Genomic DNA, 26,652 nt, shown 5'->3' on the forward strand with positions numbered 1-26,652 from the left:
AGATTCTGACAGGCAGTTATATACCTTGCTAAGAGATGGGGCAGAATTCAAGCAGTTGGTAACTAGGCAGGGTATTATTGATGGGGCGAAGTGACCTCCTACTGACTAGTAATCAGTGAACCATTCCTGCTTTTCCAGAGGGGAAGGAGAGGTGAGTTGGAAATCACAGGTAGCTTTGTTTAACAGTTTGGCTTGCAGTTCTGTGGGATCTGACTATTACCTGGAAGGGAGGGGTCATTGTGCTTGAAGGTTGGCAGTGGAACTTTCCCACTGGTCTTCAATTGACCCACACCTCTGGCTCTTTCAAGAGTGAGTCCTTCCCACAGGCAGTGGTCTTTGTTGTAGTAGAATCAAAGATGGGGGGAGTATAGAAAGGAGGCAAAAGAAGGAAATAAATAATTTAGGTTAAATAAAAGTGGCAAGAAACCATTAGCCAGAAAAAGAATTTTAAGATGGGGAAGAGAAAATATCAAAAGGTAAAAATAGAAAGTACCATGTTGTCAAATACAGAGTAGTCAGTCTTGAACAAATATATACACAAGCAACAAATATGGGCTCTGCAGGTATGTTTATATTTATTTCTGGATACACAAGATATGTAAATATATATAACAAATTTAAGCACATAAAGGAGTCTATAAACTTAAGAGTGAAGGCATGAGAAATGTTTGATATAGGATAGCTGGGAGAGTTTGGAGAGGAGGTACAAAAGAGGGAGGTGATGTCACTGTTTCAATTAAAACATTAAAATATTAGATAAATACAAATGTATGAACAAAATTATATACAAATAAGAGGAATAAAAAGCAAACCTTACAAGCTTCAAAAGAAAACACAGAGAAAAAAAAAGCCCCAAGAAATCTATATCTTGGAGCATCTTCCTTTCATCTGCCCTCCTAGTGGAAGGAGCAGGATGTTGGAGACCCTTTTGTTATACATGGATTTTAGTCCAGGTGAGTCCCAAATGGTCCAACGGTCCACTCATCAGGCCACTCATTGTGTCCAGTCCGTTGTCCAGCAGGATCAAAAGTCATTGGCTGCCTGGACTGCATAAAGAAAACTGGAGTTAAACAAGAGAAAGAAAATAATATTCATCACTAGAAAACCCTAGTACGTTTTTTGCCACGGGACTTAGGTTTATGTTCACTGGCCAAGAAATAGACAGACATGACTATAAAATTTAGACAGTCCATACTTGGAAAAGTCTAGATAGATGTATAAAGAATTAGTGTGTGCATGATACATACATTACCTCAGAGTTACCCCCCCTCTCTCCTTTTCTCTCTCTGTCTCTCTCTGTCTCTGTCTCTCTGCCTCTCTGTCTCTCTCTCTCTCTCTCTCTCTCTCTCTCTCTCTCTCTCTGTGTGTATGTGTGTGTGTGTGTGATTGTGTGTGTGTGTTTTTGTGTTGGTGTCTGTCTGTCCTCATACCTGGAGGCCAGGAATAATCATCAAACGCTTTTTTACCTCAATATTGAGACAGAGTAATATGTCAGTAATCTCAGGCCACCAATCTGCCACACCTGCCTCTGTTAAGCTCAAGGCCTAAGATGACACCATGATTCTTCCTTGTCTGATTTCCAGAGTCCTTTTGTTGCACTGTGACACTTTACCCAACATCCATCTCCCCAGCTGCAGAGACCAGATCTGCCAGGTAAAAATATTTAGAATGTCCTTTTTCTGACAGGATTGCACTCAGCCTGGTACTTCCTCTTGCCTATACTGGCCTTGAAGTTGTGTTACTTGACAGGGTAGAGTGGCTCAGAACTGAAACTTCTACATTGCAGAATTAGAGACAGGAAGAAGAGGATCGTGCTCAAGGTAATCTTTAGCTACAAGGTGGCCTGTTGGGATTTAAGAGACCTTGATGAAAACAGAAATGTTTGCAGCATAGCATTACACGAAAGGAGGAACAGAGGCAGCAAGATCAAGAGGAAGACAAAGGTAGCCTGGGCTTTCATTCTATCCCGAGTGGTATTCTCTCAGAATTTTAGGTTTGACTGTGTGAACACTAAAACCGGCATAGCAACACTATTCCAAAATAGGAAAAAAAATGTCAGAAAAAAATGAAAGTATGCTTAATTTACATAAACATATCAGAAAATAAGAACCAATTTCTTCTGTTTATTGTACATGGAATATGTTCCCTTAGCATACACCTGTGAGTCTGTTAGAATTAAGAGTGATATATTAAGGATTTTTATTGGAGTGGTTAGTGTTTTTCATCTGTTGGTTTTTAATTTTGTGAATCTATTTCCATCAATTGGGATTTTATACTTGATGTTTCTATTTTGTGTTTTCCACTTAAGGCCATCCTGAGGGGTACATGGCTCTCTAGGAGTCCAGTATAAGAAACATCCATTGAGACCCACCTGCATGGAAGTAGTTCATGTAAAAGTAAAGACAGACACACTGACAGAGATATAGACTCACCAGGGCTTCTACATATCAGGGTATGGATGACAAGGAATCATCAGGGTGTGAGGCCAACTCTTAAAACCTAGGCTGGCCAGGGTCTGTGAGAGGCTTTCCTTGGTTTTGTCTGAGTAGCTAACCTGGTTCAGTGCTAGAGGCCAGCAAAGAACCCCTTTAATGAACTTTCCCAAACTTGTGCGTTGTGGGTTCAGGTACACGAGTTCATATAGTGCTCTTCTTGCTCCAGAGTGGAATATAATGTGCTTTCCCACTCAAATTAGAGAGGAAAAGATTGTCTGTCCTAAGAGAATTTCGTGTAGCTCAGGGGATAAAGCACATGAGAAATATGTATGTGATCACAATGGTGGAGAACTATAGGGACATGCTGTTAAACTCAGCACATATCACTGCAGGATTACTATGCCTGGATCCTTGATGTCCTTTGAACAAATTAAGAGGGACATTGGGTCAGAGGGACCCTCCATGTCAGTCATATGGTATTCTGTACACCTCATGCTGTGGAAGATGTTGATACAGTCTAGTTAAAAAGAACACAGGAGATGATATCTTAACAAATGTAACAGTAGGAGGGACAGGGAAAGCTTCCCAGAAGCTCTCACAATGGAATTGCAAGGCTGTTTAACTGGGCATAAAAAAGCAGTGTGCAAATTCTCAGGTTAATGGAAGCAGCCTGGGAAGATTTATCCAGTGGAATGCATACTCCAGTGGAGGCCTGAAGCTGGCATGAGGTAGGGCCACACCAGTTTGCTTCTCCATCATTAAGTTGTTCTTTTGACTCTGCTCATAACACCTGTCCCTCCTCCTTCGAGGAGGCTGTGACACAGGTAGGAATCCTGTTACACATTTGAAAGTTGGCCTTGAGGGAGCAAAAATAGAGAGGTGAGTAATTACAGGGCAGAACTGGTGAGAGAGAGGGCACAGCTGCCTTGGGAGTCACTCCACAGTATGGGTTTTTTAAGCATTACCCTGAGTTGGGTCTGAGGACTTAAGCAATATAAACTGTGATATCTTTCGCAGGGCAGTAGGGGTGGGTGAGGGTCTGGTCAAAGTGTGACAGGAGGATTCCCTTCACAGGAGACATACAGGCCTCATATTCAAACTGGGAACCCATTTTAGCTCAGGTCTGATGGGCTGACTAGGGAGACTTTTCTGAGAAGTCTACTTCATGATGAAGACCAATGTTCTCTGCAAGAAACAGGAAGCAAAGAACAGTACAGTCCCACAGAACAGTCTCTGATGTTTACCTCTGCTAGAAGAGAGGGCAGAGGGCTACTGGTCCACTGACACTTTTAGGGCACTGTTCTACTTCATCCCTCCCTTCTGAGCAAGACACAGTGAAAAGGCAGGCCTTCCTGCCTGGGGTTTTACCTGGAGAGACCTTGCTGTGGTGTGGACAGCTCTTCCTCTGGAGAAGGGGCCTGCAAGCACACAGGCACCTGGACGTCTGGCCTGGCTCCTCTGAGATTGTATAATCTTCAGCCAGGCCAACCCCCACCACTGGCTTAAAAGCCATGGAGCTGAGGCTGCTGTTCTTCAGGACTTGAAAAGAAAAAGACACAGAAAAGAGGCTCTTGGTGTCTTTGAAAAACAGAGAACTTCCTGGTTGCTGCCGCTGCAGAGAGCCCTTGGGCAGCACCCTGCGAGCAAACTTGAGCCTCGGGACCACAGGTAAGACCAACTTGTCTGCTGCAAGAGAGCTGCCTGGTGAGATTGGGACACACAGAGGCAAAGTTCATCTAGGACCGGGCACGTCCTGTGTTTGCCGGAGGTCCCACGCTGGTGGATCCCGGCCCGCAGCAGCTCTCTGCTCCCAGACCCTGTGGGAAAGAGACCTCACCGCCTGATCAGGTGGGCACTCCTGAGGCTGCAGAGCGGAAGAGACCACCAACACTGCCCACCCCTGCCCACATCCCTGGCCCAAGAGGAAACTGTATAAGGCCTCTGGGCTCCCGTGGGGGAGGGCCCAGGAGCGGCAGGACACCTGCCTGAGACACCACCGGAACATGAAGGAAACAGACCGGATAAACAGTTCTCTGCACCCAAATCCCATGGGAGGGCGAGCTAAACCTTCAGAGAGGCAGACAAGCCTGGGAAACCAGAAGAGACTGCTCTCTGTGCACACATCTCGGACGCCAGAGGAAAACACCAAAGGCCATCTGGAACCCTGGTGCACTGAAGCTCCCGGAAGGGGCGGCACAGGTCTTCCTGGTTGCTGCCGCTGCAGAGAGCCCGTGGGCAGCACCCCACGAGCGAACTTGAGCCTCGGGACCACAGGTAAGACCAACTTTTCTGCTGCAAGAAAGCTGCCTGGTGAACTCAAGACACAGGCCCACAGGAACAGCTGAAGACTTGTAGAGAGGAAAAACTACACGCCCGAAAGCAGAACACTCTGTCCCCATAACTGACTGAAAGAGAGGAAAACAGGTCTACAGCACTCCTGACACACAGGCTTATAGGACAGTCTAGCCACTGTCAGAAATAGCAGAACAAAGTAACACTAGAGATAATCTGATGGCGAGAGGCAAGCCCAGGAACCCAAGCAACAGAAACCAAAACTACATGGCATCATCGGAGCCCAATTCTCCCACCAAAACAAACATCGAATATCCAAAGACACCAGAAAAGCAAGATCTAGTTTCAAAATCATATTTGATCATGATGCTGGAGGACTTCAAGAAAGACATGAAGAACTCCCTTAGGGAAACACAGGAAAACATTTATAAACAAGTAGAAGCCTACAGAGAGGAATCGCAAAAATCCCTGAAAGAATTCCAGGAAAACACAATCAAACAGTTGAAGGAATTAAAAATGGAAATAGAATCAATCAAGAAAGAACACATGGAAACAACCCTGGATATAGAAAACCAAAAGAAGAGACAAGGAGCTGTAGATACAAGCTTCACCAACAGAATACAGGAGATGGAAGAGAGAATCTCAGGAGCAGAAGATTCCATAGAAATCATTGACTCAACTGTCAAAGATAATGTAAAGCGGAAAAAGCTACTGGTCCAAAACATACAGGAAATCCAGGACTCAATGAGAAGATCAAACCTAAGGATAATAGGTATAGAAGAGAGCGAAGACTCCCAGCTCAAAGGACCAGTAAATATCTTCAACAAAATCATAGAACAAAACTTCCCTAACCTAAAAAAAGAGATACCCATAGGCATACAAGAAGCCTACAGAACCCCAAATAGATTGAACCAGAAAAGAAACACCTCCCGTCACATAATAGTCAAAACACCAAACGCACAAAATAAAGAAAGAATATTAAAAGCAGTAAGGGAAAAAGGTCAAGTAACATATAAAGGCAGACCTATCAGAATCACACCAGACTTCTCGCCAGAAACTATGAAGGCCAGAAGATCCTGGACTGATGTCATACAGACCCTAAGAGAACACAAATGCCAGCCCAGGTTACTGTATCCTGCAAAACTCTCAATTAACATAGATGGAGAAACCAAGATATTCCATTACAAAACCAAATTTACACAATATCTTTCTACAAATCCAGCACTACAAAGGATAATAAATGGTAAAGCCCAACATAAGGAGGCAAGCTATACCCTAGAAGAAGCAAGAAACTAATCGTCTTGGCAACAAAACAAAGAGAATGAAAGCACACAAACATAACCTCACATCCAAATATGAATATAACGGGAAGCAATAATCACTATTCCTTAATATCTCTCAACATCAATGGCCTCAACTCCCCAATAAAAAGAAATAGATTAACAAACTGGATACGCAACGAGGACCCTGCATTCTGCTGCCTACAGGAAACACACCTCAGAGACAAAGACAGAAACTACCTCAGAGTGAAAGGCTGGAAAACAACTTTCCAAGCAAATGGTCAGAAGAAGCAAGCTGGAGTAGCCATTCTAATATCAAATAAAATCAATTTCCAACTAAAAGTCATCAAAAAAGATAAGGAAGGACACTTCATATTCATCAAAGGAAAAATCCACCAAGATGAACTCTCAATCCTAAATATCTATGCCCCAAATACAAGGGCTCCTACATACCTAAAAGAAACCTTACTAAAGCTCAAAACACACATTGCACCTCACACAATAATAGTGGGAGACTTCAACACCCCACTCTCATCAATGGACAGATCATGGAAACAGAAATTAAACAGAGATGTAGACAGACTAAGAGAAGTCATGAGCCAAATGGACCTAACGGATATTATAGAACATTCTATCCTAAAGCAAAAGTATATACCTTCTTCTCAGCTCCTCATGGTACTTTCTCCAAAATTGACCATATAATTGGTCAAAAAAACGGGCCTCAACAGGTACAGAAAGATAGAAATAATCCCATGCGTGCTATCGGACCACCACAGCCTAAAACTGGTCTTCAATAACAATCAAGGAAGAATGTCCACATATTCTTGGAAATTGAACAATGCTCTACTCAATGATAACCTGGTCAAGGAAGAAATAAAGAAAGAAATTAAAAACTTTTTAGAATTTAATGAAAATGAAGGTACAACATACCCAAACTTATGGGACACAATGAAAGCTGTGCTAAGAGGAAAACTCATAGCGCTGAGTGCCTGCAGAAAGAAACAGGAAAGAGCATATGTCAGCAGCTTGACAGCACACCTAAAAGCTCTAGAACAAAAAGAAGCAAATACACCCAGGAGGAGTAGAAGGCAGGAAATAATCAAACTCAGAGCTGAAATCAACCAAGTAGAAACAAAAAGGACCATAGAAAGAATCAACAGAACCAAAAGTTGGTTCTTTGAGAAAATCAACAAGATAGATAAATCCTTAGCCAGACTAACGAGAGGACACAGAGAGTGCGTCCAAATTAACAAAATTAGAAATGAAAAGGGAGACATAACTACAGATTCAGAGGAAATTCAAAAATATCATCAGATCTTACTATAAAAACCTATATTCAACAAAATTTGAAAATCTTCAGGAAATGGACAATTTAATAGACAGATACCAGGTATCGAAGTTAAATCAGGAACAGATAAACCAGTTAAACAACCCCATAACTCCTAAGGAAATAGAAGCAGTCATTAAAGGTCTTCCAACCAAAAAGAGCCCAGGTCCAGACGGGTTTAGTGCAGAATTCTATCAAACCTTCATAGAAGACCTCATACCAATATTATCCAAACTATTCCACAAAATTGAAACAGATGGAGCACTACCGAATTCCTTCTACGAAGCCACAATTACTCTTATACCTAAACCACACAAAGACACAACAAAGAAAGAGAACTTCAGACCAATTTCCCTTATGAATATCGACGCAAAAATACTCAATAAAATTCTGGCCAACCGAATTCAAGAGCACATCAAAACAATCATCCACCATGATCAAGTAGGCTTCATCCCAGGCATGCAGGGATGGTTTAATATACGGAAAACCATCAACGTGATCCATCATATAAACAAACTGAAAGAACAAAACCACATGATCATTTCATTAGATGCTGAGAAAGCATTTGACAAAATTCAACACCCCTTCATGATAAAAGTCCTGGAAAGAATAGGAATTCAAGGCCCATACCTAAACATAGTAAAAGCCATATACAGCAAACCAGTTGCTAACATTAAACTAAATGGAGAGAAACTCGAAGCAATCCCACTAAAATCAGGGACTAGACAAGGCTGCCCACTCTCTCCCTACTTATTCAATATAGTTCTTGAAGTTCTAGCCAGAGCAATCAGACAACAAAAGGAGATCAAGGGGTACAGATCGGAAAAGAAGAAGTCAAAATATCACTATTTGCAGATGACATGATAGTATATTTAAGTGATCCCAAAAGTTCCACCAGAGAACTACTAAAGCTGATAAACAACTTCAGCAAAGTGGCTGGGTATAAAATTAACTCAAATAAATCAGTTGCCTTCCTCTATACAAAAGAGAAACAAGCCGAGAAAGAAATTAGGGAAACGACACCCTTCATAATAGACCCAAATAATATAAAGTACCTCGGTGTGACTTTAACCAAGCAAGTAAAAGATCTGTACAATAAGAACTTCAAGACACTGAAGAAGGAAATTGAAGAAGACCTCAGAAGATGGAAAGATCTCCCATGCTCATGGATTGGCAGGATTAATATAGTAAAAATGGCCATTTTACCAAAAGCAATCTACAGATTCAATGCAATCCCCATCAAAATACCAATCCAATTCTTCAAAGAGTTAGACAGAACAATTTGCAAATTCATCTGGAATAACAAAAAACCCAGGATAGCTAAAGCTATCCTCAACAATAAAAGGACTTCAGGGGGAATCACTATCCCTGAACTCAAGCAGTATTACAGAGCAATAGTGATAAAAACTGCATGGTATTGGTACAGAGACAGACAGATAGACCAATGGAATAGAATTGAAGACCCAGAAATGAACCCACACACCTATGGTCACTTGATTTTTGACAAAGGAGCCAAAACCATCCAATGGAAAAAAGATAGCATTTTCAGCAATTGGTGCTGGTTCAACTGGAGGGCAACATGTAGAAGAATGCAGATCGATCCATGCTTATCACCCTGTACAAAGCTTAAGTCCAAGTGGATCAAGGACCTCCACATCAAAGCAGACACACTCAAACTAATAGAAGAAAAACTAGGGAAGCATCTGGAACACATGGGCACTGGAAAAAATTTCCTGAACAAAACACCAATGGCTTATGCTCTAAGATCAAGAATCGACAAATGGGATCTCATAAAACTGCAAAGCTTCTGTAAGGCAAAGGACACGGTGGTTAGGACAAAACGGCAACCAACAGATTGGGAAAAGATCTTTACCAATCCTACAACAGATAGAGGCCTTATATCCAAAATATACAGAGAACTCAAGAAGTTAGACCGCAGGGAAACAAATAACCCTATTAAAAAATGGGGTTCAGAGCTAAACAAAGAATTCACAGCTGAGGAATGCCGAATGGCTGAGAAACACCTAAAGAAATGTTCAACATCTTTAGTCATAAGGGAAATGCAAATCAAAACAACCCTGAGATTTCACCTCACACCAGTGAGAATGGCTAAGATCAAAAACTCAGGGGACAACAGATGCTGGCGAGGATGTGGAGAAAGAGGAACACTCCTCCATTGTTGGTGGGATTGCAGACTGGTAAAACCATTCTGGAAATCAGTCTGGAGGTTCCTCAGAAAATTGGACATTGAACTGCCTGAGGATCCAGCTATACCTCTCTTGGGCATATACCCAAAAGATGCCTCAACATATAAAAGAGACACGTGCTCCACTATGTTCATCGCAGCCTTATTTATAATAGCCAGAAAATGGAAAGAACCGAGATGCCCTTCAACAGAGGAATGGATACAGAAAATGTGGTACATCTACACAATGGAATATTACTCAGCTATCAAAAACAACGAGTCTATGAAATTCGTAGGCAAATGGTTGGAACTGGAAAATATCATCCTGAGTGAGCTAACCCAATCACAGAAAGACATACATGGTATGCACTCATTGATAAGTGGCTATTAGCCCAAATGCTTGAATTACCCTAGATCCCTAGAACAAACGAAACTCAAGACGGATGATCAAAATGTGAATGCTTCACTCCTTCTTTAAATGAGGAAAAAGAATACCCTTGGCTGGGAAGGGAGAGGCAAAGATTAAAACAGAGACTGAAGGAACACCCATTCAGAGCCTGCCCCACAGGTGGCCCATACATATACAGCCACCCAATTGGACAAGATGGATGAAGCAAAGAAGTGCAGACCGACAGGAGCCGGATGTAGATCGCTCCTGAGAGACACAGCCAGAATACAGCAAATACAGAGGCGAATGCCAGCAGCAAACCACTGAGCTGAGAATAGGTCCCCCGTTGAAGGAATCAGAGAAAGAACTGGAAGAGCTTGAAGGGGCTCGAGACCCCAAAAGTACAACAATGTCAAGCAACCAGAGCTTCCAGGGACTAAGCCACTACCTAAAGACTATATATGGACTGACCCTGGACTCTGACCCAATAGGTAGCAATGAATATCCTAGTAAGAGCACCAGTGGAAGGGGAAGCCCTGGGTCCTGCTAAGACTGAACCCCCAGTGAACTAGACTATGGGGGGAGGGCGGCAATGGGGGGAGGGTTGGGAGGGGAACACCCATAAGGAAGGGGAGGGGGGAGGGGGATTTTGCCCAGAAACCGGGAAAGGGAATAACACTTGAAATGTATATAAGAAATACTCAAGTTAATAAAAAAAATAATAAAAAAAATAAAAAAAATTATTAAAAAAAAAAAAAACTGGATACGCAACGAGGACCCTGCATTCTGCTGCCTACAGGAAACACACCTCAGAGACAAAGACAGAAACTACCTCAGAGTGAAAGGCTGGAAAACAACTTTCCAAGCAAATGGTCAGAAGAAGCAAGCTGGAGTAGCCATTCTAATATCAAATAAAATCAATTTTCAACTAAAAGTCATCAAAAAAGGTAAGGAAGGACACTTCATATTCATCAAAGGAAAAATCCACCAAGATGAACTCTCAATCCTAAATATCTATGCCACCTACATATGGGCACCTACATATGTAAAAGAAACCTTACTAAAGCTCAAAACACACATTGGACCTCACACAATAATAGTGGGAGATTTCAACACCCCACTCTCATCAATGGACAGATCATGGAAACAGAAATTAAACAGAGATGTAGACAGACTAAGAGAAGTCATGAGCCAAATGGACCTAACGGATATTATAGAACATTCTATCCTAAAGCAAAAGTATATACCTTCTTCTCAGCTCCTCATGGTACTTTCTCCAGAATTGACCATATAATTGGTCAAAAAAACGGGCCTCAACAGGTACAGAAAGATAGAAATAATCCCATGCGGGCTATCGGACCACCACGGCCTAAAACTGGTCTTCAATAACAATCAAGGAAGAATGTCCACATATTCTTGGAAATTGAACAATGCTCTACTCAATGATAACCTGGTCAAGGAAGAAATAAAGAAAGAAATTAAAAACTTTTTAGAATTTAATGAAAATGAAGGTACAACATACCCAAACTTATGGGACACAATGAAAGCTGTGCTAAGAGGAAAACTCATAGCGCTGAGTGCGTGCAGAAAGAAACAGGAAAGAGCATATGTCAGCAGCTTGACAGCACACCTAAAAGCTCTAGAACAAAAAGAAGCAAATACACCCAGGAGGAGTAGAAGGCAGGAAATAATCAAACTCAGAGCTGAAATCAACCAAGTAGAAACAAAAAGGACCATAGAAAGAATCAACAGAACCAAAAGTTGGTTCTTTGAGAAAATCAACAAGATAGATAAACCCTTAGCCAGACTAACGAGAGGACACAGAGAGTGCATCCAAATTAACAAAATCAGAAATGAAAAGGGAGACATAACTACAGATTCAGAGGAAATTAAAAAAATCATCAGATCTTACTATAAAAACCTATATTCAACAAAATTTGAAAATCTTCAGGAAATGGACAATTTCCTAGACAGATACCAGGTACCGAAGTTAAATCAGGAACAGATAAACCAGTTAAATAACCCCATAACTCCTAAGGAAATAAAAGCAGTCATTAAAGGTCTCCCAACCAAAAAGAGCCCTGGTCCAGACGGGTTTAGTGCAGAATTCTATCAGACCTTCATAGAAGACCTCATACCAATATTATCCAAACTATTCCACAAAATTGAAACAGATGGATCACTACCGAATTCCTTCTACGAAGCCACAATTACTCTTATACCTAAACCACACAAAGACACAACAAAGAAAGAGAACTTCAGACCAATTTCCCTTATGAATATCGACGCAAAAATACTCAACAAAATTCTGGCAAACCGAATCCAAGAGCACATCAAAACAATCATCCACCATGACCAAATAGGCTTCATCCCAGGCATGCAGGGATGGTTTAATATACGGAAAACCATCAACGTGATCCATCATATAAACAAACTGAAAGAACAAAACCACATGATCATTTCATTAGACGCTGAGAAAGCATTTGACAAAATTCAACACCCCTTCATGATAAAAGTCCTGGAAAGAATAGGAATTCAAGGCCCATACCTGAACATAGTAAAAGCCATATACAGCAAACCAGTTGCTAACATTAAACTAAATGGAGAGAAACTTGAAGCAATCCCACTAAAATCAGGGACTAGACAAGGCTGCCCACTCTCTCCCTACTTATTCAATATAGTTCTTGAAGTTCTAGCCAGAGCAATCAGACAACAAAAGGAGGTCAAGGGGATACAGATCGGAAAAGAAGAAGTCAAAATATCACTATTTGCAGATGATATGATAGTATATTTAAGTGATCCCAAAAGTTCCACCAGAGAACTACTAAAGCTGATAAACAACTTCAGCAAAGTGGCTGGGTATAAAATTAACTCAAATAAATCAGTTGCCTTCCTCTATACAAAAGAGAAACAAGCCGAGAAAGAAATTAGGGAAACGACACCCTTCATAATAGACCCAAATAATATAAAGTACCTCGGTGTGACTTTAACAAAGCAAGTAAAAGATCTATACAATAAGAACTTCAAGACACTGAAGAAGGAAATTGAAGAAGACCTCAGAAGATGGAAAGATCTCCCATGCTCATGGATTGGCAGGATTAATATAGTAAAAATGGCCATTTTACCAAAAGCGATCTACAGATTCAATGCAATCCCCATCAAAATACCAATCCAATTCTTCAAAGAGTTAGACAGAACAATTTGCAAATTCATCTGGAATAACAAAAAACCCAGGATAGCTAAAGCTATCCTCAACAATAAAAGGACTTCAGGGGGAATCACTATCCCTGAACTCAAGCAGTATTACAGAGCAATAGTGATAAAAACTGCATGGTATTGGTACAGAGACAGACAGATAGACCAATGGAATAGAATTGAAGACCCAGAAATGAACCCACACACCTATGGTCACTTGATTTTTGACAAAGGAGCCAAAACCATCCAATGGAAAAAAGATAGCATTTTCAGCAATTGGTGCTGGTTCAACTGGAGGGCAACATGTAGAAGAATGCAGATCGATCCATGCTTATCACCCTGTACAAAGCTTAAGTCCAAGTGGATCAAGGACCTCCACATCAAAGCAGACACACTCAAACTAATAGAAGAAAAACTAGGGAAGCATCTGGAACACATGGGCACTGGAAAAAATTTCCTGAACAAAACACCAATGGCTTATGCTCTAAGATCAAGAATCGACAAATGGGATCTCATAAAACTGCAAAGCTTCTGTAAGGCAAAGGACACGGTGGTTAGGACAAAACGGCAACCAACAGATTGGGAAAAGATCTTTACCAATCCTACAACAGATAGAGGCCTTATATCCAAAATATACAGAGAACTCAAGAAGTTAGACCGCAGGGAAACAAATAACCCTATTAAAAATGGGGTTCAGAGCTAAACAAAGAATTCACAGCTGAGGAATGCCGAATGGCTGAGAAACACCTAAAGAAATGTTCAACATCTTTAGTCATAAGGGAAATGCAAATCAAAACAACCCTGAGATTTCACCTCACACCAGTGAGAATGGCTAAGATCAAAAACTCAGGGGACAACAGATGCTGGCGAGGATGTGGAGAAAGAGGAACACTCCTCCATTGTTGGTGGGATTGCAGACTGGTAAAACCATTCTGGAAATCAGTCTGGAGGTTCCTCAGAAAATTGGACATTGAACTGCCTGAGGATCCAGCTATACCTCTCTTGGGCATATACCCAAAAGATGCCTCAACATATAAAAGAGACACGTGCTCCACTATGTTCATCGCAGCCTTATTTATAATAGCCAGAAAATGGAAAGAACCGAGATGCCCTTCAACAGAGGAATGGATACAGAAAATGTGGTACATCTACACAATGGAATATTACTCAGCTATCAAAAACAACGAGTCTATGAAATTCGTAGGCAAATGGTTGGAACTGGAAAATATCATCCTGAGTGAGCTAACCCAATCACAGAAAGACATACATGGTATGCACTCATTGATAAGTGGCTATTAGCCCAAATGCTTGAATTACCCTAGATCCCTAGAACAAACGAAACTCAAGACGGATGATCAAAATGTGAATGCTTCACTCCTTCTTTAAATGAGGAAAAAGAATACCCTTGGCTGGGAAGGGAGAGGCAAAGATTAAAACAGAGACTGAAGGAACACCCATTCAGAGCCTGCCCCACAGGTGGCCCATACATATACAGCCACCCAATTGGACAAGATGGATGAAGCAAAGAAGTGCAGACCGACAGGAGCCGGATGTAGATCGCTCCTGAGAGACACAGCCAGAATACAGCAAATACAGAGGCGAATGCCAGCAGCAAACCACTGAGCTGAGAATAGGTCCCCCGTTGAAGGAATCAGAGAAAGAACTGGAAGAGCTTGAAGGGGCTCGAGACCCCAAAAGTAAAACAATGTCAAGCAACCAGAGCTTCCAGGGACTAAGCCACTACCTAAAGACTATATATGGACTGACCCTGGACTCTGACCCCATAGGTAGCAATGAATATCCTAGTAAGAGCACCAGTGGAAGGGGAAGCCCTGGGTCCTGCTAAGACTGAACCCCCAGTGAACTAGACTATGGGGGGAGGGCGGCAATGGGGGGAGGGTTGGGAGGGGAACACCCATAAGGAAGGGGAGGGGGGAGGGGGATTTTGCCCAGAAACCGGGAAAGGGAATAACACTTGAAATGTATATAAGAAATACTCAAGTTAATAAAAAAATAATAAAAAAAATAAAAAAAATAAAAAAAATTATAAAAAAAAAAAAAAACTGGATACGCAACGAGGACCCTGCATTCTGCTGCCTACAGGAAACACACCTCAGAGACAAAGACAGAAACTACCTCAGAGTGAAAGGCTGGAAAACAACTTTCCAAGCAAATGGTCAGAAGAAGCAAGCTGGAGTAGCCATTCTAATATCAAATAAAATCAATTTTCAACTAAAAGTCATCAAAAAAGGTAAGGAAGGACACTTCATATTCATCAAAGGAAAAATCCACCAAGATGAACTCTCAATCCTAAATATCTATGCCACCTACATATGGGCACCTACATATGTAAAAGAAACCTTACTAAAGCTCAAAACACACATTGGACCTCACACAATAATAGTGGGAGATTTCAACACCCCACTCTCATCAATGGACAGATCATGGAAACAGAAATTAAACAGAGATGTAGACAGACTAAGAGAAGTCATGAGCCAAATGGACCTAACGGATATTATAGAACATTCTATCCTAAAGCAAAAGTATATACCTTCTTCTCAGCTCCTCATGGTACTTTCTCCAGAATTGACCATATAATTGGTCAAAAAAACGGGCCTCAACAGGTACAGAAAGATAGAAATAATCCCATGCGGGCTATCGGACCACCACGGCCTAAAACTGGTCTTCAATAACAATCAAGGAAGAATGTCCACATATTCTTGGAAATTGAACAATGCTCTACTCAATGATAACCTGGTCAAGGAAGAAATAAAGAAAGAAATTAAAAACTTTTTAGAATTTAATGAAAATGAAGGTACAACATACCCAAACTTATGGGACACAATGAAAGCTGTGCTAAGAGGAAAACTCATAGCGCTGAGTGCGTGCAGAAAGAAACAGGAAAGAGCATATGTCAGCAGCTTGACAGCACACCTAAAAGCTCTAGAACAAAAAGAAGCAAATACACCCAGGAGGAGTAGAAGGCAGGAAATAATCAAACTCAGAGCTGAAATCAACCAAGTAGAAACAAAAAGGACCATAGAAAGAATCAACAGAACCAAAAGTTGGTTCTTTGAGAAAATCAACAAGATAGATAAACCCTTAGCCAGACTAACGAGAGGACACAGAGAGTGCATCCAAATTAACAAAATCAGAAATGAAAAGGGAGACATAACTACAGATTCAGAGGAAATTAAAAAAATCATCAGATCTTACTATAAAAACCTATATTCAACAAAATTTGAAAATCTTCAGGAAATGGACAATTTCCTAGACAGATACCAGGTACCGAAGTTAAATCAGGAACAGATAAACCAGTTAAATAACCCCATAACTCCTAAGGAAATAAAAGCAGTCATTAAAGGTCTCCCAACCAAAAAGAGCCCTGGTCCAGACGGGTTTAGTGCAGAATTCTATCAGACCTTCATAGAAGACCTCATACCAATATTATCCAAACTATTCCACAAAATTGAAACAGATGGATCACTACCGAATTCCTTCTACGAAGCCACAATTACTCTTATACCTAAACCACACAAAGACACAACAAAGAAAGAGAACTTCAGACCAATTTCCCTTATGAATATCGACGCAAAAATACTCAACAAAATTCTGGCAAACCGAATCCAAGAGCACATCAAAACAATCATCCACCATGACCAAATAGGCTTCATCCCAGGCATGCAGGGATGGTTTAATATACGGAAAACCATCAACGTGATCCATCATATAAACAAACTGAAAGAACAAAACCACATGATCATTTCATTAGACGCTGAGAAAGCATTTGACAAAATTCAACACCCCTTCATGATAAAAGTCCTGGAAAGAATAGGAATTCAAGGCCCATACCTGAACATAGTAAAAGCCATATACAGCAAACCAGTTGCTAACATTAAACTAAATGGAGAGAAACTTGAAGCAATCCCACTAAAATCAGGGACTAGACAAGGCTGCCCACTCTCTCCCTACTTATTCAATATAGTTCTTGAAGTTCTAGCCAGAGCAATCAGACAACAAAAGGAGGTCAAGGGGATACAGATCGGAAAAGAAGAAGTCAAAATATCACTATTTGCAGATGATATGATAGTATATTTAAGTGATCCCAAAAGTTCCACCAGAGAACTACTAAAGCTGATAAACAACTTCAGCAAAGTGGCTGGGTATAAAATTAACTCAAATAAATCAGTTGCCTTCCTCTATACAAAAGAGAAACAAGCCGAGAAAGAAATTAGGGAAACGACACCCTTCATAATAGACCCAAATAATATAAAGTACCTCGGTGTGACTTTAACAAAGCAAGTAAAAGATCTATACAATAAGAACTTCAAGACACTGAAGAAGGAAATTGAAGAAGACCTCAGAAGATGGAAAGATCTCCCATGCTCATGGATTGGCAGGATTAATATAGTAAAAATGGCCATTTTACCAAAAGCGATCTACAGATTCAATGCAATCCCCATCAAAATACCAATCCAATTCTTCAAAGAGTTAGACAGAACAATTTGCAAATTCATCTGGAATAACAAAAAACCCAGGATAGCTAAAGCTATCCTCAACAATAAAAGGACTTCAGGGGGAATCACTATCCCTCAACTCAAGCAGTATTACAGAGCAATAGTGATAAAAACTGCATGGTATTGGTACAGAGACAGACAGATAGACCAATGGAATAGAATTGAAGACCCAGAAATGAACCCACACACCTATGGTCACTTGATTTTTGACAAAGGAGCCAAAACCATCCAATGGAAAAAAGATAGCATTTTCAGCAATTGGTGCTGGTTCAACTGGAAGTCAACATGTAGAAGAATGCATGTCGATCCATGCTTATCACCCTGTACAAAGCTTAAGTCCAAGTGGATCAAGGACCTCCACATCAAAGCAGACACACTCAAACTAATAGAAGAAAAACTAGGGAAGCATCTGGAACACATGGGCACTGGAAAAATTTTCCTGAACAAAAAACCAATGGCTTACGCTCTAAGATCAAGAATTGACAAATGGGATCTCATAAAACTGCAAAGCTTCTGTAAGGCAAAGGACACTGTGGTTAGGACAAAACGGCAACCAACAGATTGGGAAAAGATCTTTACCAATCCTACAACACATAGAGGCCTTATATCCAAAATATACAAAGAACTCAAGAAGTTAGACCTCAGGGAAACAAATAACCCTATTAAAAAATGGGGCTCAGAGCTAAACAAAGAATTCACAGCTGAGGAATGCCGAATGGCGGAGGAACACCTAAAGAAATGTTCAACATCTTTAGTCATAAGGGAAATGCAAATCAAAACAACCCTGAGATTTCACCTCACACCAGTGAGAATGGCTAAGATCAAAAACTCAGGGGACAACAGATGCTGGCGAGGATGTGGAGAAAGAGGAACACTCCTCCATTGTTGGTGGGATTGCAAACTGGTACAACCATTCTGGAAATCAGTCTGGAGGATCCTCAGAAAATTGGACATTGAACTGCCTGAGGATCCAGCTATACCTCTCTTGGGCATATACCCAAAAGATGCCCCAACATATAAAAAAGACACGTGCTCCACTATGTTCATTGCAGCCTTATTTATAATAGCCAGAAGCTGGAAAGAACCCAGATGCCCTTCAACAGAGGAATGGATACAGAAAATGTGGTACATCTACACAATGGAATATTACTCAGCTATCAAAAACAATACCTTTATGAAATTCGTAGGCAAATGGTTGGAACTGGAAAATATCATCCTGAGTGAGCTAACCCAAACACAGAAAGATATACATGGTATGCACTCACTGATAAGTGGCTATTAGCCCAAATGCTTGAATTACCCTAGATGCCTAGAACAAATGAAACTCAAGACAGATGATCAAAATGTGAATGCTTCACTCCTTCTTTAAAAGGGGAACAAGAATACCCTTGGCAGGGAATAGAGAGGCAAAGATTAAAACAGACACAGAAGGAACACAATTCAGAGCCTGCCCCACATGTGGCCCATACATATACCGCCATCCAATTAGACAAGATGAGTGCAGCAAAGAAGTGCAGGCCGACAGGAGCTGGATGTATATCGCTCCTGAGAGACACAGCCAGAATACAGCAAATACAGAGGCGAATGCCAGCAGCAAACCACTGAACTGAGAACGGGACCCCTGTTGAAGGAATCAGAGAAAGAACTTGAAGAGCTTGAAGGAGCTCGATACCCCTTATGAACAACAATGCCAATCAACCAGAGCTTCCAGGGACTAAGCCACTACCTAAAGACTATACATGGACTGACCCTGGACTCTGACCTCATAGGTAGCAATGAATATTCTAGTAAGATCACCAGTGGAAGGGGAAGCCCTTGGTCCTGCTAAGACTGAACCCCCAGTGAACGTGATTGTTGGGGGGAGGGCAGTAATGGGGGGAGGGTGGGGAGAGGAACACCCATAAAGAAGGGGAGGGGAAGGGATTAGGGGGATGTCTGCCTGGAAACCGGGAAAGGGAGTAACACTCGAAATGTAAATAAGAAACACTCAAGTTAATAAAAAAAAAAAAGAATGTTAAAAAAAAATAAAGAAACGAAACAGAACCCCGGCAAAAAAAAAAAAGAAAAAGAAAAAAAAAGAACTTCAAGTGCTTTCCATAAAGAGCCATAGCACCCCACTGGTTGTCTTAGAACTCTCTGCCCCATTTGGGATTGCCCCCACCTCCCTCTCGTCCTGCTTTAATCAGTGTCTCTGATTCCCCTTATGAGTCACGAAGCATCAGATCACCCTTCAGGGGTTTCTATGAACTTAATCTTTCTGAAGTTACATTTTGTCAAGTTTCTGTGTGCCTCAAGGGCCATCATCATTTGTCACAAAGGACAGGAACAAATATGGATGAAATGAATGAGGACATGCACCCAACTGGTCCTGTGGGTGACACAATGTTCTCCTCTCTTCCTGAGAGCCAAGTTATTGCAGGAGACTTGATTTTCCGATGGTGGTGGCAGACAGCAGCACAGGTTTCGAAGGCTTCTACTAATTGTCTTTTTAAACCCCTTCCAGTGGTGACGCCATCCCCGACGGGAAGCTGGGCAAGGAACTTGTGGCTGGCCACTAGTGACGGTATCTTCATGAACCATGGCCTCTTCCTTGATGAAGGTGTTTTTGTCCACGAGTGTCTCTCTCTGCCAGGTATCTCCAGAGCAGCCTGCAAGGCTTATCCCCTTAGGTGTCTGCAGTGATGCACAGAAATCATGTGGCGGTATGAAGGAGGACACATTCCTGTCTGCTGTAGTGGAATAGGTGTATTGAAGTCGAGGTGACTGGATATGTTCAGTTAGACTACAAGACAACACAGTCTTGGAGTCTGAGAATGTGTTCCTGATTTGCAGCCTGTTATCCTTGAATTCTTCAGCTATAGGACAGTCTAGGCAGTCGAGGTGGAGAGTGTTGGTCCTTGTTTGCTGGTAGCCCACATCATGCCTTCTGACAACCTTCCTGGAATTCTTCCTATCCTCGTTCTCCCGCATATTGGATGAATTTGAGGACAAGGTGAAGGAGGAGAGAAGAGGTCCCTTTCTCTTAAGAAAACGAGGGAAGGAGTGAAGATCTTCTACACCTGGCTCCACTTGGTGGTGTGTGCAGACTTTCCTGAGTGGCTTGTGCTGTTGAATCAAATATGTTGCCAGCACCTCGTTGATATTTTGGTCTATCAGAGACTCAGTGCTTTTCTCAGGTGTATGCCTCATGACTCTCATGGCTTTGATGATGCTAGGGCTTGGTGTTCCTGTGAACGTCTGTGTGGATGTCGGTGGTGAGTAGGCCTGGCTGTCTTTGATCATGGGGCGCATCATAATTTGCTGGATGCTGGGCCTCCTGCTGGGATTTATCATCAGCATTTCCACTATAACATTGAAAATATCGTTGGCAACGTGAGGCGGAATGCTGAAATTGGCTGAACTGATTTGTCTCCTCACCTCTGCAAATGACTTGCCTAGGAAATGCAAGTGCCCAGTCACCATGAAGAAGAGGAGGACACCTACACTCCATACGTCAAATGGGCGGCCCTCATATTCCTCAGCTTCAAAGAATTCTGGCGCACAGTATGGCAGCGTGCCACAGAAATCAATCAGCTTCTGCCCAGGAAGTGTTTTAGCAGCTAGGCCAAAATCACAGAGCTTGGCATTCGACCTTCCGTCTATCAAAATGTTGTTGGCCTTTATGTCTCGGTGGAAAATATTATTGTCATGGCAGAATTGTACTGCCTCTAATATCTGTCTAAACATTCTTCGGGCCTCCCACGACTTTAAATATCCACATTCCCGGATTCGGTCCAGTAGGTCTCCCTGAGAGGCATGCTCCATGACCAGGTGGGTGGCCTCTCTTGTCTGGACCACTTCGACCACCTTGATGATATGAGGATGGCCCAGGGACTTTAGAATGTCAACTTCCCTGCTCATCACTGAGGAGCACTTCTCGGTGTTCTTGAGAACTTTTATAGCTACACAGGTGAGGGTTGGGACGTGGTAGGCCATTTTTACGACTGAAAATCGTCCCCTTCCCAGGGTTCTTATGATCTTATAGCCAGTGGTAAAGTTCTCGATAGAGTCTCGGCTCTCTGGGTCCTGCTCCATGATCAGGCCCTCATTTATATGGCTAGAAGCAAACTTGCAATGAGAAATAAAACAGACATTTAAAATCAGGATCCAGAACATGTTGATACGCTCAAATTCCTACATTAAAGATATGAGGAAAAAAGCTCAGAAAAACATCAGACAATCTAGCCACGTACTTTACATACTGGGAAGGGAAGGACAAGGACCTACTGCAAAGGAGCAGATGCAAAATATGACATAGAGGCGGTTGTCAGGGACCAACTGCAAACAGAGTATCCTAGACACTAAAAGCCACTAAATTGGAAAAGCTCACCATCCTCTCTCCTGATCTCAGCATTCTCTTTGAGTAGAGGCATCTAGAATACCAGCTTCAAGAGAAGGTGTAAAGAGAACAGATCCCCGAAAACCTATACTGTGCAGGATGGCGATCTGCATCTGGAGTTCCCAAATTTGGCTATTTGGGCAGAGGACCTGTAGGTGGTTCTCAGAACACAGGTGCCCACAGCTACCCTAACTCCAGCTCCAGGGATTACTACAACTCTCTACTCTAAGCACACCTATACAGCACACTCACAGGTGGTATACACCACTTAAATAGTGATACAAGTCTTTCTATATAATTTTATTAGTATGAGCTGTCAGGTTAGCAACGGAATCAGATTTCGGGGAAGTGGAACTATAGACAGGTATAGAGAGATTTTATTTTCTTACACAACTGAGTTATGCTATGTGAATATGTTATTATATCAATCCTAGGGATGGTGTGAGACACTCACAACCACCTGTAACTCCAGACCCAGAAAACCTGACTCCCTCTTCTGACCTCCACAGAATGCATCTGGGATATGGTACTCAAGGCATATGTGGATGCAAATCTGTCATACATATGAAGTGAAAAAATAGAATACTCTAACATAGCAAACATAATTTAATAAAACGTGAAATAGAAGATAATAAAAAACATGGAAATGTAAATGCATAACTGAAGCCAGCAAATACAGAAACCAAAGTCAAAAAGAGCAAGTTGAAGTGTCCAATTTGGAGAAACTCACTAGGTCAGGGTCCAACAGCTCCTGAATGTCCAAGTCTAATTTCTGTTTCTTCAAACTCTAATTTCTTTCCAGCCAAGCAACAGCTTCTATACCTGTAAGGACAGAATGCAGCCTCAATCAGAGCTGTAAGTAGACAGGTGTCTATCCATTGTCACAGGGTTCCTTGGGAGGTTAGAGCAAAGAGCAGCCAACACTGTGGCTAGGCACGGTCCATTGCTTCTCCTCTGCTTCTGTCTCCATGGACAGGAAGGCTAGTCTTGGTCATTGGAGCACTAGAGGGCAGGTTTGACTCAAGAGTCTGTCCCCAATGTTACCCAGTGACCCATTTCTTCCTACTTGTACCCCTGCCCAAGGACCATAATTAAACCCAAATTGCACCAGCTAATGGGAACAATGTTCAAACACTTAACACTCCATCTTTAACAAGGACACTTTTGTCATTAATAATCAAACAAGGAATCCTGAGAATGACAATGGACGCCAGAGCTTTGGCACTCCAGTTTTTTATGGATTCTGATATTCAATGGCAAGTGGATGGACATTGTCTTGCTTCTCACATGGACCCCAGACTTCATAAGTTTGTAATAATTCATGTCCATATTCAATGTATTCTATTTACTTTTTGAACTCCGACAAGTGGTTGCCAAAGGATTGTAAGTCATGACTACCTTGATTGTTGTGACAAAATGCTATTATTCATTGCACCCCTGGGCATGAGACTACCATTTGTGGGGCTGAGAGGAATATGACATCATTAATCCCATATTGCCTGCCCTCAGGCTTGAGACTTCTAACCAAGCTCAAGATCTAGAAACAGTGAGCTGATATGTTCCAAATGATCAAGTAAACACCCGTAAGCCAGGAACCTATAAACAACTGATATAGTGGATGCCATGTTCTGAAACTCTGGGTCCTTCTGCTCTCAAACACAATGCCTTGTGTTTGACCTTCAAAACAACAGAAGTTGATTACTTGTGCATCAGGATGTTAGCTAGGCAAGGACAGGTACCCAACAAATTAATTATGTACCAAGGCTGCTTTCTAATTCTAACTGGCCCTGTGTATGTATTCCCAGAGGGTCAAGAAAAAGTATGAGATCAGTGTATCTTTGGTGCAGGTGACATGTTGTGCCCTGTAGCAGTTTCCTGTGTATCCACATCTTACTGCTGTTGAATTGGGGTTGAAGGTTGAAGTAGGAATTGGCACAAAACAGTCAGATAGGAAAAATCTAGACTTGGGTAAGCTACCTGGACCCAGAGTGATGAGAGTCCCTCAGGGTCCTCTGACAGACATAGGACAAAGTTAAAGTCAGGATAGTCTCATAAAGATGAGCCCATGTTAATTATAAAATTTGTGAAAGTGGTGGAGGAAGATCATCACTTCAAGTAATCTTTGGCTACTCAGAAATGATGATTCCAGCCTGTGCTCCAGGAGCGTCTGTCTCATGGAACAAAAACACACATGCGAAATGAAAGAAAGAAGTGGCTGCTATGTATTTTTGCTTGATCCATGTTCCCAAACCTCTGGAAAGTAACTTTAGACCCATTGGGATTACACATGAGATTATGACATTAATGACAGAGGTGCAAGGGCTTTTATGAGCCATTTGCATATGTTTGAATGTATGCTGCTATCCCCTCTCACCACAACACATCAGTTTTACACATTAAAGGAATCTGACAGGACTCACTAAGAACCAACTCCATGACAGATGCCAAAGGAAATGGACTGCAGTTTAGCAGAGGTCAAGGAAGTACATTCCCTCTTGAAATGTTCATAGTCATGTAGAAGCACCACATGTGTACACATTGCACACAAAGCATTTCCTAGCAATGCTAACAAGCTAAACCTCAAACAATGAAACGGAGGTACAGGTATGGTCCAGCCATGGGCTTCAAATTTCTACTTGTTAGGTCTCTAATCAGATGTTAGATTTTTGAATGTCCCAGGGAATACAACCCTCCTTCCTCAGCAATGTCATGGAAATCAAAAAGGATCCTGAAAGGCTCTATGTTCCTTGACTATGAAGGTTCTGTTCTCCACTGCCATTCCACTAACAGATAAAAACTATAGGAATGGTCGAAGTAGTTTTATTCAAGCCTAGGTTTGGAAATTTGGAGAGACACATTGTTAATATAAAATTCCCTCTCTTTCTCTAAATGTTGTTTGAGTGAGTCCAGTGGAATGCTGGGCAGACATTTCCAGCACTAGGTACTTTTTTCCTGGACGTGTACTTTAAGCTGTTTTGCCAGCAAGACTCAAAGGCCCATGCTTGTTCCTTTGCTTCAAGTTCATTATTGGCCCGACCTCCTGTGCCTGGTACCACACTAGCTTCAGAGTCACATTTGTTCTCCTGAAGATAGAAGATAGCAATTCAATGGAATGACAGCTGCCAACAGAATGACCCAGGTAAATGAAGGGTCATAGTATCATATGTCTCACTTTGGAAGGTTCTTCTTGGCAGTATAAAACTGGATCTTCTTAGACTTATATCTATTCTGTCCTTGAATCCTATTCATCTACCTACTTTCATAGTTATCGTCAAAAAATTAGGATCTAAGCATTGCCTTGTAGCTTGCATAGGGTCATGAGTTTTGCACTGCAAGGAAGATCCCAAGTTAACCGGCTAGGGGGAGGCTTCCTGCTAAATCACAGAGACCTGTTGGTGCCTTTTCTTAGTAGACCACCCAATGTAGCCTATCAGTCCTCTGAATAGGAGAACTTGAACAATTGGGCCAGTACTTGGAAAGAAAGGGAACAAACTAAAAGGGAAAAACTGAGGAACCTGAAAGGGACAAGCCAGGGAAAGTGTGATCATGGGAATATGGTCAAAGTTCATCATGTACATGTCTGGAAATGCCATTAGGAAATTGTTCATGCTGTGTAGTTATCATAAACTATTGTTCAAAATTAGTTCATTGAATAAATGCATGTAAAATATGACAATGTAAAATCGAGTGATAAATCAAATCAACAAAGAAAAATTCTCCTATTCAATATTCAAACAAAAATATACAGGAAGAGAGACTTAGTTTAAATACAGAAAACAAACAAGTCTAAAGTGAGACATAGGAATATAGAGGAAAACTCACTGTGTTCAGATTCAACAATTCATGAATATCCAAGTTCAGTGGCTAACTGAATAAATGCAATTGCTGTCCAACCAACCAACCAACCAACCAACCAGCCAACCAACCAGCCAACCAAACCAACCAAACCAACCAAACCAACCAACTAACCCAGCCACCAACCAACAGCTAATGCCCTGTACAGACAAGATGTGTTTTCAGTAACTAAGGAAGTAAATGACCTCACAATGGTTCCTTTTGAGGTCAGAGCTGAAATGGACCAATGAGGGCTCGGCACAGTCCACTAGTTTTCTTTATTTTCTGTCCTCCAGACAGGAAAGGATTAAGGTCAGTGAGGCAGTAGAGACTTGAGGAAGATGGTTACACCCAGTTAGCAGTCCCTATATCTCCTATGACCTACTTCTTTCTGCTAGGTTATGTTTTTCAGATTTTCTACAACCTCAGAAAACAGGGTCACATGCCAGAGACCAATGTTCAAGAACAGGATCCTCTCTTGATAGTAGATATCCAAACCCCAATAAAGCCTCTTTCTACTTTAAAAATAATGAGTGGTATCATATGAACTATAATAAACGATTCACAACTGATATCCAACACTGGTTTATGGACAGTGTATTAGTTTGCTTTATTGTTTGTAATATTATACAGTTACGTACTTATGTAGAGCCATGACCTTATACTCAATGTCATCAATCAATTAAAAGGTTCCATGACCTTACCTAAACTCAATTCAGTTTTTTCCCAAATTACTCCAGCTTGCTTTCAATATGACACAAACTAATGGGCACACACTAACATTCATGTATTAGTCAATCGATAACCTGGTTTATTTTTCA

General features: G+C 41.5%; 1 protein-coding gene across 1 annotated transcript; it reads right to left on the reverse strand.

Annotated features, from left to right (window-relative positions):
* Positions 1-19,867: 19,867 nt before the first annotated feature.
* On the reverse strand, positions 19,868-25,669 carry LOC134482788 (sperm motility kinase X-like). Its single transcript, XM_087591908.1, has one exon. It carries the CDS (start codon positions 21,772-21,774, stop codon positions 19,930-19,932), a length of 1,845 nt encoding a protein of 614 aa, XP_087448034.1. The 5' UTR covers positions 21,775-25,669; the 3' UTR covers positions 19,868-19,929.
* Positions 25,670-26,652: the final 983 nt, after the last annotated feature.

The sequence above is a fragment of the Rattus norvegicus genome, chromosome 17, assembly GCF_021556685.1.
Source record: "Rattus norvegicus strain SHRSP/BbbUtx chromosome 17, alternate assembly SHRSP_T2T, whole genome shotgun sequence".
NCBI classification, from domain to species: Eukaryota; Metazoa; Chordata; class Mammalia; order Rodentia; family Muridae; genus Rattus; species Rattus norvegicus.

What these genes read in the sequence shown, in the direction of transcription:
- LOC134482788 (XM_087591908.1), bottom strand. Translation starts at nt 21,774, where the DNA reads ATGTTCTGGATCCTGATTTTAAATGTCTGTTTTATTTCTCATTGCAAG.